Below are 12,712 nucleotides of genomic sequence, written 5' to 3'. Positions count from 1 at the left end.
CAACCCTCAAGCTGTGGCAGCTGGAAAGAAACCTTACAAGTGTCATCCCTATGGGGGATCCAGAAAGACAAGAAGGGTAAAAACTCAGATATGCTGAGCCTGAAGTATACAAAAGCTTTTAGAAAATGCTGAGCCTGAAATATACAAAAGCTTTTAGAAAGTCTCCCCACAGAAGAATCCAATTAAATTCACATAATTAATGCACACATTTAGATGAGCTGTAGATAAAATAGAGCTCTTTCTCCCTCTACCAAAAGACAGGAAAAGTCCGATTTAATACTCATTCTTGTCTCCATACCAGTATTATAAAGCAGTTTCACCATATTTATTTTAATCAGTATATGAGTAGGACTGTGGAAAGTAAAAGATTTTATTTATATTTTTTAAAAAATGATTAAGAAGTTCTGATAGAAACTATTTGGGAGGGGGATGCTTGTGCACTGCTGACTTGGCTCTGGTTGTGATTGCTTTGTGTATGAGATTGTTAGAACACCTCCAGCATATTCAGAGACAGCCTAAGTGACTGTGGAATGCCTCAAGGGCAATAGAAATCAAATAGAAATAGGTACCAACTCAAGTCTTAAGTGATGACGGAGGTGCATTTCAAGTACCATGGGAATCTCACTGGGCGGGCCCATTTCCCCACCCTGGCCACAGAGGTTGACACTACTTCAGAGAAGTATTCCAACCTGTATATGTATGTGGGCTTATTCCTGAGCCTCCTGGCCATTCTCCTCATCCTGCTCTTCACAATGCTCCTTCGGCTCAAACATGTCATCTCACCCATCACCTCCGAGAGCACAGAAAGTGTTCCTCAATTTACAGACGTAGAGATGCAGAGTCGAATCCCCACTCCTTAAAGTCAGGAAGAAAGTGAGCTTTAAAGGATCTCAGTGAACCCTTGTATGTTGATGTCCAGGAAAGCTGACTTTGTTGCATGTGGCTTCCCATGTAGGGAATCAACAAGTTGTTCACTTAACAAGTTGTTCATGTTTTCTCTGTGTTATTCTTTATCTTGACTCTGCTTGTGGGATATCTAAGAGGTTTGACTCATTCCTTGCCAGGAATATAGGAAATGGCAGCCGGTTGGGAGGGAGGTTTCCATGGTAACCAAAGAGAGCCTGGGCCTTGAGCAAACCTCAGACTGCAGAAATTCACAGGCAGCTGTTGTAAAAAACACATGACCCTGGAGGCTCCAAGAACAAGGAAAATTTGCCTTTGAAAGGGCTAATTGTTCAAAGAGGGTATCCCAAGAAAGGAACAAGTTTTAATTTAGCAGTTGGACCCTAAAGAATCACCTCTGCTTACATGAAGTTAAATCATGTTGGAGGTTAATGGAAGGGACCACAAGCCCTTTCCCAAAGGAGCAGTGATTTATCATCTGTGGCCATCAGGTTTGTCCCAAATGCAAGAAGAGTTCTTAAAAGAAACTGTTTCAATTTAAAGAGCAAGTTTACAAAAAGAAGTTTCTAGTCAACAAACTCATCTAGAGAGGGAAAATGTGCATTTTATATCTGTGTTATTACTATTACTGGACTTTTAAAAACTCAGATAATGGCCGATGTATTACAAAAATCTGGAACAATGAGCTCCCCCCAGACCAAGGGAAAATTAAGTCAAAATGTGCTTATGATAATGAACCTTATATTATACGTGCAGCTTCTTTGCCTTTTTCTCCTTACCCATCATGCTCCAGGATTGAGTTGCACTCAAATATAAGCTTTGTTTAAAGATGGCCTCGGCAGGGCTTACCTGGTGGTGCAGTGGTTGAGAGTCCGCCTGCCGATGCAGGGGACACGGGTTCGCGCCCCGGTCCGGGAAGATCCCACATGCCGCGGAGCTGCTGGACCTGTGAGCCATGGCCGCTGAGTCCGGAGCCTGGGCTCCGCAACGGGAGAGGCTACAAGTGAGAGGCCTGCGTACTGCAAAAAAAAAAAAAAAAAAAAAAAAAAAGATGGCCTCGGCAAAGAAGACTCAACTGTACTTTAAAGCAGAAATGAAATAATCTTGGTATTCTGTCGTTGAATGATTGTGCCTTTGGGCAAAACACTCAAGCCTCTAGGTAGCAGGTTTATCTCTCTGAAAAATGATCTGAGGGCTATTTAGTCATCACTAGACTCCTTTTAGATTTGAGTGTAAGAAAAACAAAGAGAGACAAAGGAGGAAAGGACTAAACAACACCCTCCAACAAATCCTTATTGAGATCAGTGTCCTCAGATGTCACATTTGTCTTTCCCAGAAAATGTTCCTCCCTTCCTGATCCCTGCCAAAAGATGAAGTGTTTCACTTATTACCTATAAGAGAAATATATTTTGAAAAATTCCATTCTCATAAGTAGCCCTAGTATGCCAGTAGTGGAAAAATAATTTGATTTTTTAATAATTAACGTTCCAAAAGGGAACCAAAGGAAATGAGTACTGTTTACAAATTAGAAATTAGAAGGCTGGTCATACTCTTGCCACCAAAGAACTGAAACACCCATGTTAAATTCTACCTGCTTAGAAAAAAATCAGTTCTCTCTTGCACCTAAAAGGTGGTCATCAAATTTCAACCAAGTGCTCCGTCGGGAATTGCAGCGGCAGTGAGAAAGAAGTGGAATGGATGTTAGGTTAATGGCACCTCTACCAGACATGCAGCTCTCTCTAGTTTGTTGCCAATTTAAATTGGCCCCTTTACTCTGATCTAAATCTAGCATGGTGGTGAAATTCCCAAGTGCTTTCTACTTTTATACACAGTCATTTGCCAATACTCCCTCTCCAAGGGGCTGCAAAGTGTGAAATCCCCACATGCAGAGCTTAACTCAGTAGCAAGGCTGACTCTAGCACACCTGTTAACAATAGCGCACTGTAAGAGATGGCAGCTGCATTCTGCACCATTCAGAAGAGATGAGCAGGTAGGCTAAGGGCATGTGCTTCCCCTTTCGGTATTATAATTTCCAAAATGCAGAGTGATTCATATTATTGCATTTGGTGGTTTAAGTTGTCTTTGTTCAACACCCAGACTCCACATACCTTTTAAAATGTTAGTTCTTGGCAGCCATACACTCACTTCATCAAAGGCTGCCAATATACCCCAGAACTTCTTAAGGACACACATCTCTCCTCACGCCACACTCTGCCTTTTGTGCTCACAGTATTTGAATGCACTTTACAGTTAAGTCAGTGACTGGATAAATGAAGGAACTGATTACATTTTCAACAGCAGTGAATAGCAAGATACCCAATGCCTTGTTGCTGAATCTGATGAAGAGACAGACTGCAAATCTATTCCCTGCCCACCTGACCTCTCCAACACAGATTTCAGGAGTTTAAACTGCTCCTTAATCTCTGAGTTGGAAGAAGATTCCCAATTTATGATTAGGTTACTCACCTGGAAAACAACCACCCTCTTTCATCACAACTACCCCATGGGATCCAAATCTTCACCGAGCATTAACCAAAGTACACAGCACAGATTGCACTAAAATAGCAGCATAACCCCTGACGATTTCCAGTGATAACATAAGTGGAGATGTATGTAAGCAGATGTGTCATTATGGTGACTCACATGGTATTTAATCTTTGGGAAAATAAACTGAATGTTTTCATCATAGCAAACCAACTGTAAAGAAAATTTTTCCATTTATATTAAATTTTATTATATCCTCCAATGTATTAATTAACATATATTACCGCTCAAAGAGGCAGCTAGAGCAATCAATGGGCATAATTTGAATTTATCCATCTATCCAAAATGCTGACTTGGCAATGCCTTCCCTCACCCCCACTCTCCAAAATATTGCATGTTAGCCTAAATGTATCTAAACAGGTAGGTTATTTATATATAGATGTACTTTGTTTTAAGGTGAAAGAATGAGTCTTCACTTTTTATTACACTGAATCACATGAAATTGCCCTTTCCATAAATAAAAATGCTGAAATATCAGCAATTTCATATAATTCAACCAAATAAAAGGACTCACCACATGAATTCTTTAAACAGTAAACTTCCCTAATGTGTTTAAAATAACTCAGTATCCAAAAGTGTGCTTTGCATTTCAGAATCATGGGTTGTATAAAACAAGGTTTATTGTAAAAGACTTTTGTATTATGTATTATGTACTAGGCAGGAAATCTTGAGGTATATCAAGTAAAGACAGGTTCATTCAGCCTAACATTTCCATCTATGCCAAATCTGAAGCTTTGGACTCCTGAGTCTGATGGCTGCAGACCCCACCATGCTTACTAAGTAGGTAAAAGGGGTCCATTTAATGCAATTAAGTAGTTATATTTAGTAATACGTCTTATTCTCCTGCATTTGTACAAAAGAAGCACTTTTTTTTTTAACAAAATTGTGTGGAAGAGAAAATTGGGTTTATTTTGTTTAAAATCATTAATACTTGAAATAGATTCATATTGTGTATATGAAATATAATATTTGAATTAATATTTAGCATGTCATTTTTGTTCCCTGTAAAATAAATTCTGTTTGGTTTGCTGATAACAGCTATGTATTGTCTGAAGAATATAAAGAGTATTAGTCTCTTCATCCCAATATAAATTGTAACAATTACAAATTTGTGGGATTTATAATTCTGAGGTGTCATTATTTTTTCTTAGTCGCCAACCTCCCAACTTTTATTTTCTCCCCACTTGCCACCTTATTGGTGTGTTTGTTTCTTTAGTAGTAAGATGTGAAAAATGGGTAATGACTACCAGCTGCCAATGAAAGTGACCTGAGGTGAGAGTGAGATAAGGTATCTGAAGTACCAATATCTTGCAACATTCCCCAACATGTGGGATATTTTTATTTATGTATCTTCCATTTCGTACTTTCTTCATTTGTTCCTCACAGCAACCCTGTGAGTAATGAGTGGAAGTATTATGAAGTCTGTTTCACAAAAGAGGACGTTAGCACAGAGAGATTGGGGAAGACATTCATGGTTACACAGAGGCCAAGAGTACACTGCCAGTCTTTGGACTCCTAGTTTAGTACTCTTCTCAAAAAGTGCTTTGCTTTCTGAGCACTGAATAGATACTCCAGAGTTATTCATTCCATTACACTCCAAGTTCTGCAAAAAACCATTGAGCTCTATAGGTTATTAATTACTCCCTGTGCCGAAATTCAGAACAAATAAGCAGAATTCTGCCATCTATTAAAATCATTTTATAGTTGCAGCAACACATATTTAACAGACTGTAGGGAAGTTTACACAAAGGCAGATCCTGCAGCTTTAATTTACATGGAAGAAGGGAAGAGGCAGAAATATACATGAATTATCAACCCACAATGCAAATTCTAATCCTTTGATCATTTGACTTAATGTTCACAGTCAATGCCAGTTCTTCATATACATGATTGTGATCTTTCCCCTCCTAGAAATGAGAACACCTCCTCTTAGGTAAAAATAGTGCTCTTATTTAAAATTGTATAGTGTTCTAACTGTACACAGCTATTTCATTTGTGCTCTTTAATAAGTGCAATGGCATTAAAAGGGAGAGAATTACTGGCTAGAGAAGCTTCCTCTAGCCACAAAGAATGAATTATTGTCCTCGTAGAAAAAGGAGACAAAAATGTGGGACATATGTAGAGTAGGAGAAGGAAATGCACATAATAGATATAGGTGAGGAGGTTTTGAAGAGTAACTTGAGTAATTCCAGGAATTTCAATTCATTTTTCACATCAACTATTTGTTGATTAAATTATACATACACACGTTAGAGAGTAAGAGAGACAGATTACACAGCATACTGAGCTAGGCTCTGTGGGGATCTAAAATTTGCAATCATAAAATCTACAATCTGGTCAAGATGATAAGTACCTATATTCATTCATTCTTTCAACATTTATTCAGCACCTACTGTGTGTGCTACCAGTGAAAACAGAACACACTCTATGCCCTGGTGAAAGTTACAGCCTAGGGGATGGACATCTCCAATCATATAATTACAAGAATACTATGTTACAAAGGAGAAGTATAGGGTGCTTGGGTACATACAAAGTGGAGGGCATGCTGCCTAGACTGGCCTAGAGTGTCAAGGAAGACTCTACTGAGATGGTATCTAAGCTAAAATCTAATGGAGGAGTAAAAGGAGAGAATAGAGCAAACATTCCATAGAAAGAACAGCATGCACAGAGATTCTGAGGTCAAATAAACTTGGCACACTTGAAGAAGCACAGTGAGTGAAGAGAAGTCTCCAGAAGGCTGGAAAGGTTGACAAGGACAACAACATGCAGGGCCTTGTGGGCAATGTTATAGATTTTTAACTTTAAGCATAGAGAAGATAAGAATTCTGGTAGCAGTGTGGAGGAGGGATTGAAGAGGGGCAAGAGTGGATGCAGGGAGACCAGTTAAGAGGCTATGGAAGTGGTTCAGGAGAAAAATGATAATACCCTAGACTTAACACCATCCCATCGAGTGGTAGTGGGTAGGGATAAAGAGAAGTAAATAATTCGAGATAGATTTAGGAGATAAAGTTAGCATTACTTGATGACTTGGATAAGTGGGGTAAGAAGGAAGAATCTAGAATGACTTACTGGATTCTGGTTTGAACAAGGGTCTAGTGGCTCTATTCACTGAGACAAAGAACATTAGAGGAGAATCAGATCAAGGGGGAGATGAATTTCGTTTTGGACATGTTTAGCTTGATGTGCCTTTGAGACATCCAAGTGCAGATGTTGAATAGGCAGTTGAATATACAGGTCTGGAGCTCACAAGAGAGGTTAGGGCTGGAGACATAAATTTAAGAGGTGTTAATGTATGAGATTGCCCAGGGAGGGGTTGTAGAGTAGATTGAAGAAAGAATGCCAATAATGTAACACAGAATATGCCCAAATATTTCTCCCTGTTTTTGGAGAATTAGTCACTTGTCAAGCAGGTTGGGAAAGGAGATTAGGTTTAAGGGTCCTCAAATTGAGGTAAATTGCCTGGAAATACTTGGTAGCAGGAGAAGAAGAGTGAGTTAGAGATAAAGTCCTCTGGGGAGAGGGAAGACTCCAACCTGAGGAGACCAAATACAAATATGAAGTACAAAGGTTAGGAGTAGTACCATACATAAGAGGAAAATAGAGCCAATAATTTGAAGCCAGAAACCAAGGAGACAGTGCTGGTACAGGTTAGTAATAGTACAAATAGGGTCCTGAGAGTTTGCAGTGAATAGGGGTGGGTTGTCAAACACAGGTATGTGATTGTATTGATCATGTTCCTGGCAGGAAACAGATGGCATTCTCATAAAGGGTGAGTAAAGAAACTCTAATGAAGGGACTATTTACTAAGGGGTGAGTAAGATTAAGGGGTCAAAAGAGATAGCAAAGCACCCAGAGACTAGCAGCTGTAGGAAGTTACAACCACTCTTAGGCTTGAGGGGGGAAGGGGAGGGAAACGTTTTTGGAATATGGCATGCCCTGTAGCCTGAGAAAGAAACTAACAATCTATGACCTTAGGTAAATAAGCAAAGCCATAGGGAGCTGGAGGATTAAATATTCCAAACACTTTCTCCTCTACCTTCATCTGCTGATGCAGACCACCTGGAAGCCAGAGGGCAAGGAAGCCAGGGGATGCAGTTTGTAAAGGCCAGCTTCCTAGAACTAAGAGCAGGGTGGAGAAGGCTTGTGAGAACGGATCTGGAGAAGACAGAGGATATACAGCACAGAAGGAGGCATGTTGGGATGGCTTGAAGATCCAACTTGAGGTTTACTGAATATGATTCTACCATAGAAAAGATAAAACATACTAGAAATTTTCAAAGGAGGCGTTATCATTCAGAGTCCAATCAGAAAAAACAAAACCACTCTAGCTATTTCAAATAGAGGGAATTTAATATAAGGAATTGGCAATGCATGTGATAGAAGACAAATGGGGACAGTGAAACAGGCTCAAGATTAGCAGAAGCAGAAGCCTATCACCAATCCTAGGGTTTGGGAAATAACGGGAAAGGTAATATTACAAGAACCCAGAAGCAATGACCCTCTTTGGTCCTAGAATCATGGAGGGGCCTGCCAGCAGGAGATGAGACCACAATCAGGGCTACCTGGTGGAATCTGGGACCTTAACAGAAAGAGCTCTTTGGCAGGAGCTTCAACCATGGAGAAGAAAGATTTTGAGCCATTTTTGGTAGAGCATGTTGTGATTGGTTGACAACATCTTTTATGGTGAAGAGGGTAATGGAGGCATACATGCCACATATCTTTCATTATGGACCCAGATATATTTCTTTATATCATGACTGTGTAGCATGAAGATATAAAATGTTAGTGTAAGATTTAGCTGGGAGCAGAATTTCTCTTAGGAAGAAAACTGTCTTTATCTGGCAAGATACTCTAATAGTTCATCTTAATTGTGGAAATATAATCCTCAGTGTATGGCTGATTTGGGCTGGAAGCAAGAAAAAGATGGATAAACTAACATAAGAAATGAACATATATTTGAAGGGTTGTTGGGTATGAACGACAGATGAGAGGTAAAGAATACAAAGTAGACAGAGGACCTAGCAACATGGCAGGAGGCTAGAGGCCAAGAAGAAGAGATAACTAGTCAAGATTCTTCCCTCAGAAGAGCTTTGAAGAACAGCAATAGTTAATGTTCTAGACAATCCAGGTAGTCTGGACATATCAGTGCTTTGGTAAGGGAAGGGGCTGTGATAGTATCTTGCATGGTGGCATTTGCAGAAAAGGGACTATACACACAGAAGGCAAAACAGAGCAAAAATGGTAAAGTTGGTAAAAACAGGAACTTGGATCCAAAGGTAAGTCGAAATATAAGGCTTTCCTTTACCCCAAACCTTAGATACTGTAACTCATTAGATGCCTGGAGACCTGCTATTACACGTCTAAATCAAACCCTTCAAAATTTAACATTTCAAGCTAACAGAATATCCAGTACTTATTCACCAATCTATTTGTAGGTGATGCTGACATCTGCTATCTTATTCTAACACTACTTACACTCTAGAGTTCTAACTTGTGGATAAAAACTGTTCTGGAGAATAGGAGACACTGATTTCTAACTTTTGAAGAATTTCCACATTGACATGGTAGAGACAATCTGTGTAGTTTGAAAGGACAGAACTCAGACCAACAATTAGAATTTAAAGGGAGCAAGGTTTATAGGAAAATAACTTTGGCTCATTGTGTTTCTAGTAATAGAGATTCTCCCAAATAGAGCAGGTTTTCTTGTAGGGTAGAATATTGTTGAAACAGTTCAAGCAGAGGCCGATGGTCATATCTATCAGAGATAATGATGATAATAATAATAATCATTAGCATATTTTGAAGACTTATGTGTTAAACTCTATGCTTAATATTCTACATGCATTCTTATTTAAACTTAACAAAATCCTACAAAATAGGTATGATTACTATCCTCATTTTACCTACAAGAATATTGAGGCATAGAAAGGTTAAATAACTTGCCCCAGGTCACACAGCTAATAAATGACACAGAACTGGGATTCTAAACCATAGCCAACTGACTCCAGAACTCATATGCTACCATTATGCTATACTGGCTATGTAATGGTATAGAAGTGTCCATAAGTTGGCTAGGAAGATGACCTGGGGAACTTCTAATTCCAATATTCTTTATGTATATGTGTATAAATATGTATATAAAATATATGATCTGTGTGTGTGTACCTGTGTGTATATATACATCTTCATATATAGAGCACTAGGGAAAGAGACTCTTTAATCCATGGAAAAGATGAGTAAAAGATGGCCCTCTCAATAGAAAAAAAATCGACATAAATTGAAATTGATACAAACTGAGAGGTGGTTTGTAAAATTTTGGTTGACAAGACATAGGAAGTGACCGAGTCCTATGAATTTGACAAGGTAGATAACCTGGAAACTATGACTGGAATGTAATGAAACATCAACCACCTCAATTGTAATGTAACTGGACCATCTGTGATGTTGAATTAGAGAGACCTACCTGGCATCTGAAAAAATGGAGACAAAGAATCGGTCATTGTTTATGAAGCAACGGTGCTATTTTAAAATATTTTAAGCCTACAATAAATGCAAAGAAATGTTAGGAAAGATAAACTATTTTACCTATGAACCTGTTACCATGCTTTGGCAAGTTTTAACTTTTGCTTCAGATTTTTTAAGAGAAATAAAATATTATAGGCAGAGTTGAAGCCCCTGTGTACTTCTCCCTGATCCTATTCCTCTACCCTAGGGTTAACTACTGAGAGCCAAAATCATCACCCTCTACTCTCAGTTTGGACACTAGAGACTGAAATTACCTACTCACCCCCACATATACTTTACTCTCTACATTAATAAGCCTACTCTTCCAGGAGATTCTTATCCAAGCAAATGGCCTGATTGTTCATTATACAATAGTAACTTCCTGAAAGATTCATCAACTTTTCAATGGAAAATGTCAACAGTTTGTGCCCTAAAACTCTGAATACCTTTCCTCAAAATCCTCCCATTGCTGTTTCCACCATTCCTGGACTGTTATATCATGATCCTCATCCAATTGTAAACAAGTCCTCATATTAGAGGACCCACTTTTAACCAAATTTCCAATTCTCAATAAATTCTGCCCTTGCCTTCTCCCTATGAGATACTACCAAAGCTTTGGGGAGGTGGTTTTCTCCCTTTCCATGGTAAACAAATAAACTCAAGTTGTGTTGGTGATATATGAGGAGCCAGCATTCGACACTACTATTCTCAGCTTGGTATTATCATTACAATGTATGATTTAATTTGTTTCACTACATATGTATGTATCCATGATGATATATAACATTGTTTTGCAGTGCATGCTTTTAAATTTAATATAAATATATCATAATGTACCTATCCTCCTACAACTTATGATGATGATTATGCTTATTAGGTTCATGATATTTATCATTAATTTTCACTGTTGTATTCCATTGTATAAATATACCACAATTGTTTTATCCAGTTTTCTGGATGAATGCTTTGTCTGATATTATTGATAATAGAGCTGCACCAGCTTTCTTTTGGTTAGTATTTATCAGATATATATTTTTCCATCCTTTTACTTAAAGTACACATTTTCTTATATTTTAGATATGTATCTTATAAGTACAATATTAGTTGGGTTTAGCACTTTTATTGAATTTAAAATCTGTATGTTTTAAATGGTATGTTCAGCCCATTTATATTTATTGGGGTTACCAACATATTTGGACTTATTATCATTTTGTTATTTCTCTTGGTTTTTGTTTGCTTTTTTCTCCTTTCCTACATTTCACTCAGTTGCTTAATTTTTTAATTCACTTTTATTCCCTCTATTGATTTTGAAATTAGGTATTCTACTTCTATTCTTTTAGTGCTTGACCGTAAAATACTAAGATATTTTATGATTACTTAATGTAAAGGATAAAGTTTATCAGCATGTCTAGTCTCCTATTCCGTAATACAAGGACTGAATGGCAGAATTCTTTACATGCAATTTCTTTCCTCTCATCCTCTATATTACTCTCGCTGAGCATTTTATTTCCTTTTTGTTTTATTTTTTTAATTTTTTAATTAAAATGATGCATGAACTAATTTTAAAATTCTCAAAACATCATGCTGAGCAAAAAAGCCTTAGACAAAGGGAACCTATTTTATGATCACATTTATATTAAATTCTAGAACTGCACTATCCAATATGGTAGTTACTAGCTACAAATTGCTACTGAGCACTTGATATAGGATTAGTCCAAATTGAGATGTACTATAAGTGTAAACTGCACACTAGATTTCAAAGACATAATATGAGAAAAATGTAATATATCTCATCCATAATTTTTATACTGATTACATGTTGAAAATGATAATATTTTGGACATATTGGATTAAATAAAATACATTATTTAAATTAATCACTTCTTCCTTTTTATTTTTTGTAACATGGCTAATGTAAAATTTTAAATTACACGTGGCTCCATTTTTGACTCATATTACATTTCTATTTAACAGTGCTGTTCTAGAAAAAGCAAAACTTATCTGTAGTGAAAAAATCTAAACAGTAGTTTCCTTTGGAAAGATGAGGGTGGAGATTGACTGGAAAAGTCAGGAAGAAACTTTCTGTGGTGACAGGTATATTTTATAACTTGGAAGTTAGCATTACACAGGTGATTAATTTGTCAAAATTCAAAATATTAAGCTCTCATTAATCATATGCAAGCTGAAGTATTTAGGGTGAATTATATTGATATTTTCAATTATTTTAAAATGCATGAAAAATTAAGATGGTTTGATGGGTGAATAAAGGGATGAATAAATACATAGTTGTATGATAAAACAAACATTGTAAACTGTTAATTGTAGAATCTAGGGAGTGGGTATACATACAATTGTACACTATACAATGCTTTCAACTTTTTGTATGTTTGAAAATGTCCATTATGAAATGATGAATGAAATTATACATGTAGATAATTTTAAAAGCTAAATACATGAGACAATGGTTTTAAAGGCACTGGCCATCAGGCAATGAAGGACACTAGTCTGTAGATATGAGAAACAAATGAGGTGACACCTATGATTGCCCCAGCTATAAGTGATTTTCCAGGCCATGGCACAGGGTGGAGGTATTGAGGCAAAGGTCAGTGGATCCTCTCTGTTGATGTTATGGAGCTGAGAGTCTGGGGAGTCAAATGCAACTAGAGTTAATGAGACAGAAACAGAGTCCCAGAGAGCTGCAGAGGTCTCCCCTCAAGTATTCAGCAGAGTAACTATCAGTGCACATGTGTGAAAAATCTAC

The 12,712-nt window shown here is 37.5% G+C and overlaps 1 protein-coding gene across 1 annotated transcript; it reads left to right on the top strand.

Moving 5' to 3' along the window:
- The first annotated feature begins 587 nt into the window (after nt 1-587).
- Nucleotides 588-860, top strand: SERTM2 (serine rich and transmembrane domain containing 2). The gene has a single exon (XM_060136773.1). The coding sequence runs from the start codon at nt 588-590 to the stop codon at nt 858-860; it is 273 nt and encodes a 90-aa protein (XP_059992756.1).
- Nucleotides 861-12,712: the final 11,852 nt, after the last annotated feature.

Source organism: Lagenorhynchus albirostris, chromosome X (assembly GCF_949774975.1).
Source record: "Lagenorhynchus albirostris chromosome X, mLagAlb1.1, whole genome shotgun sequence".
In the NCBI taxonomy this organism is placed as follows: domain Eukaryota; kingdom Metazoa; phylum Chordata; class Mammalia; order Artiodactyla; family Delphinidae; genus Lagenorhynchus; species Lagenorhynchus albirostris.
This window is presented reverse-complemented; position numbering and strand designations above follow the sequence as displayed.

What these genes read in the sequence shown, in the direction of transcription:
- SERTM2 (XM_060136773.1), top strand. Translation starts at nt 588, where the DNA reads ATGACGGAGGTGCATTTCAAGTACCATGGGAATCTCACTGGGCGGGCC.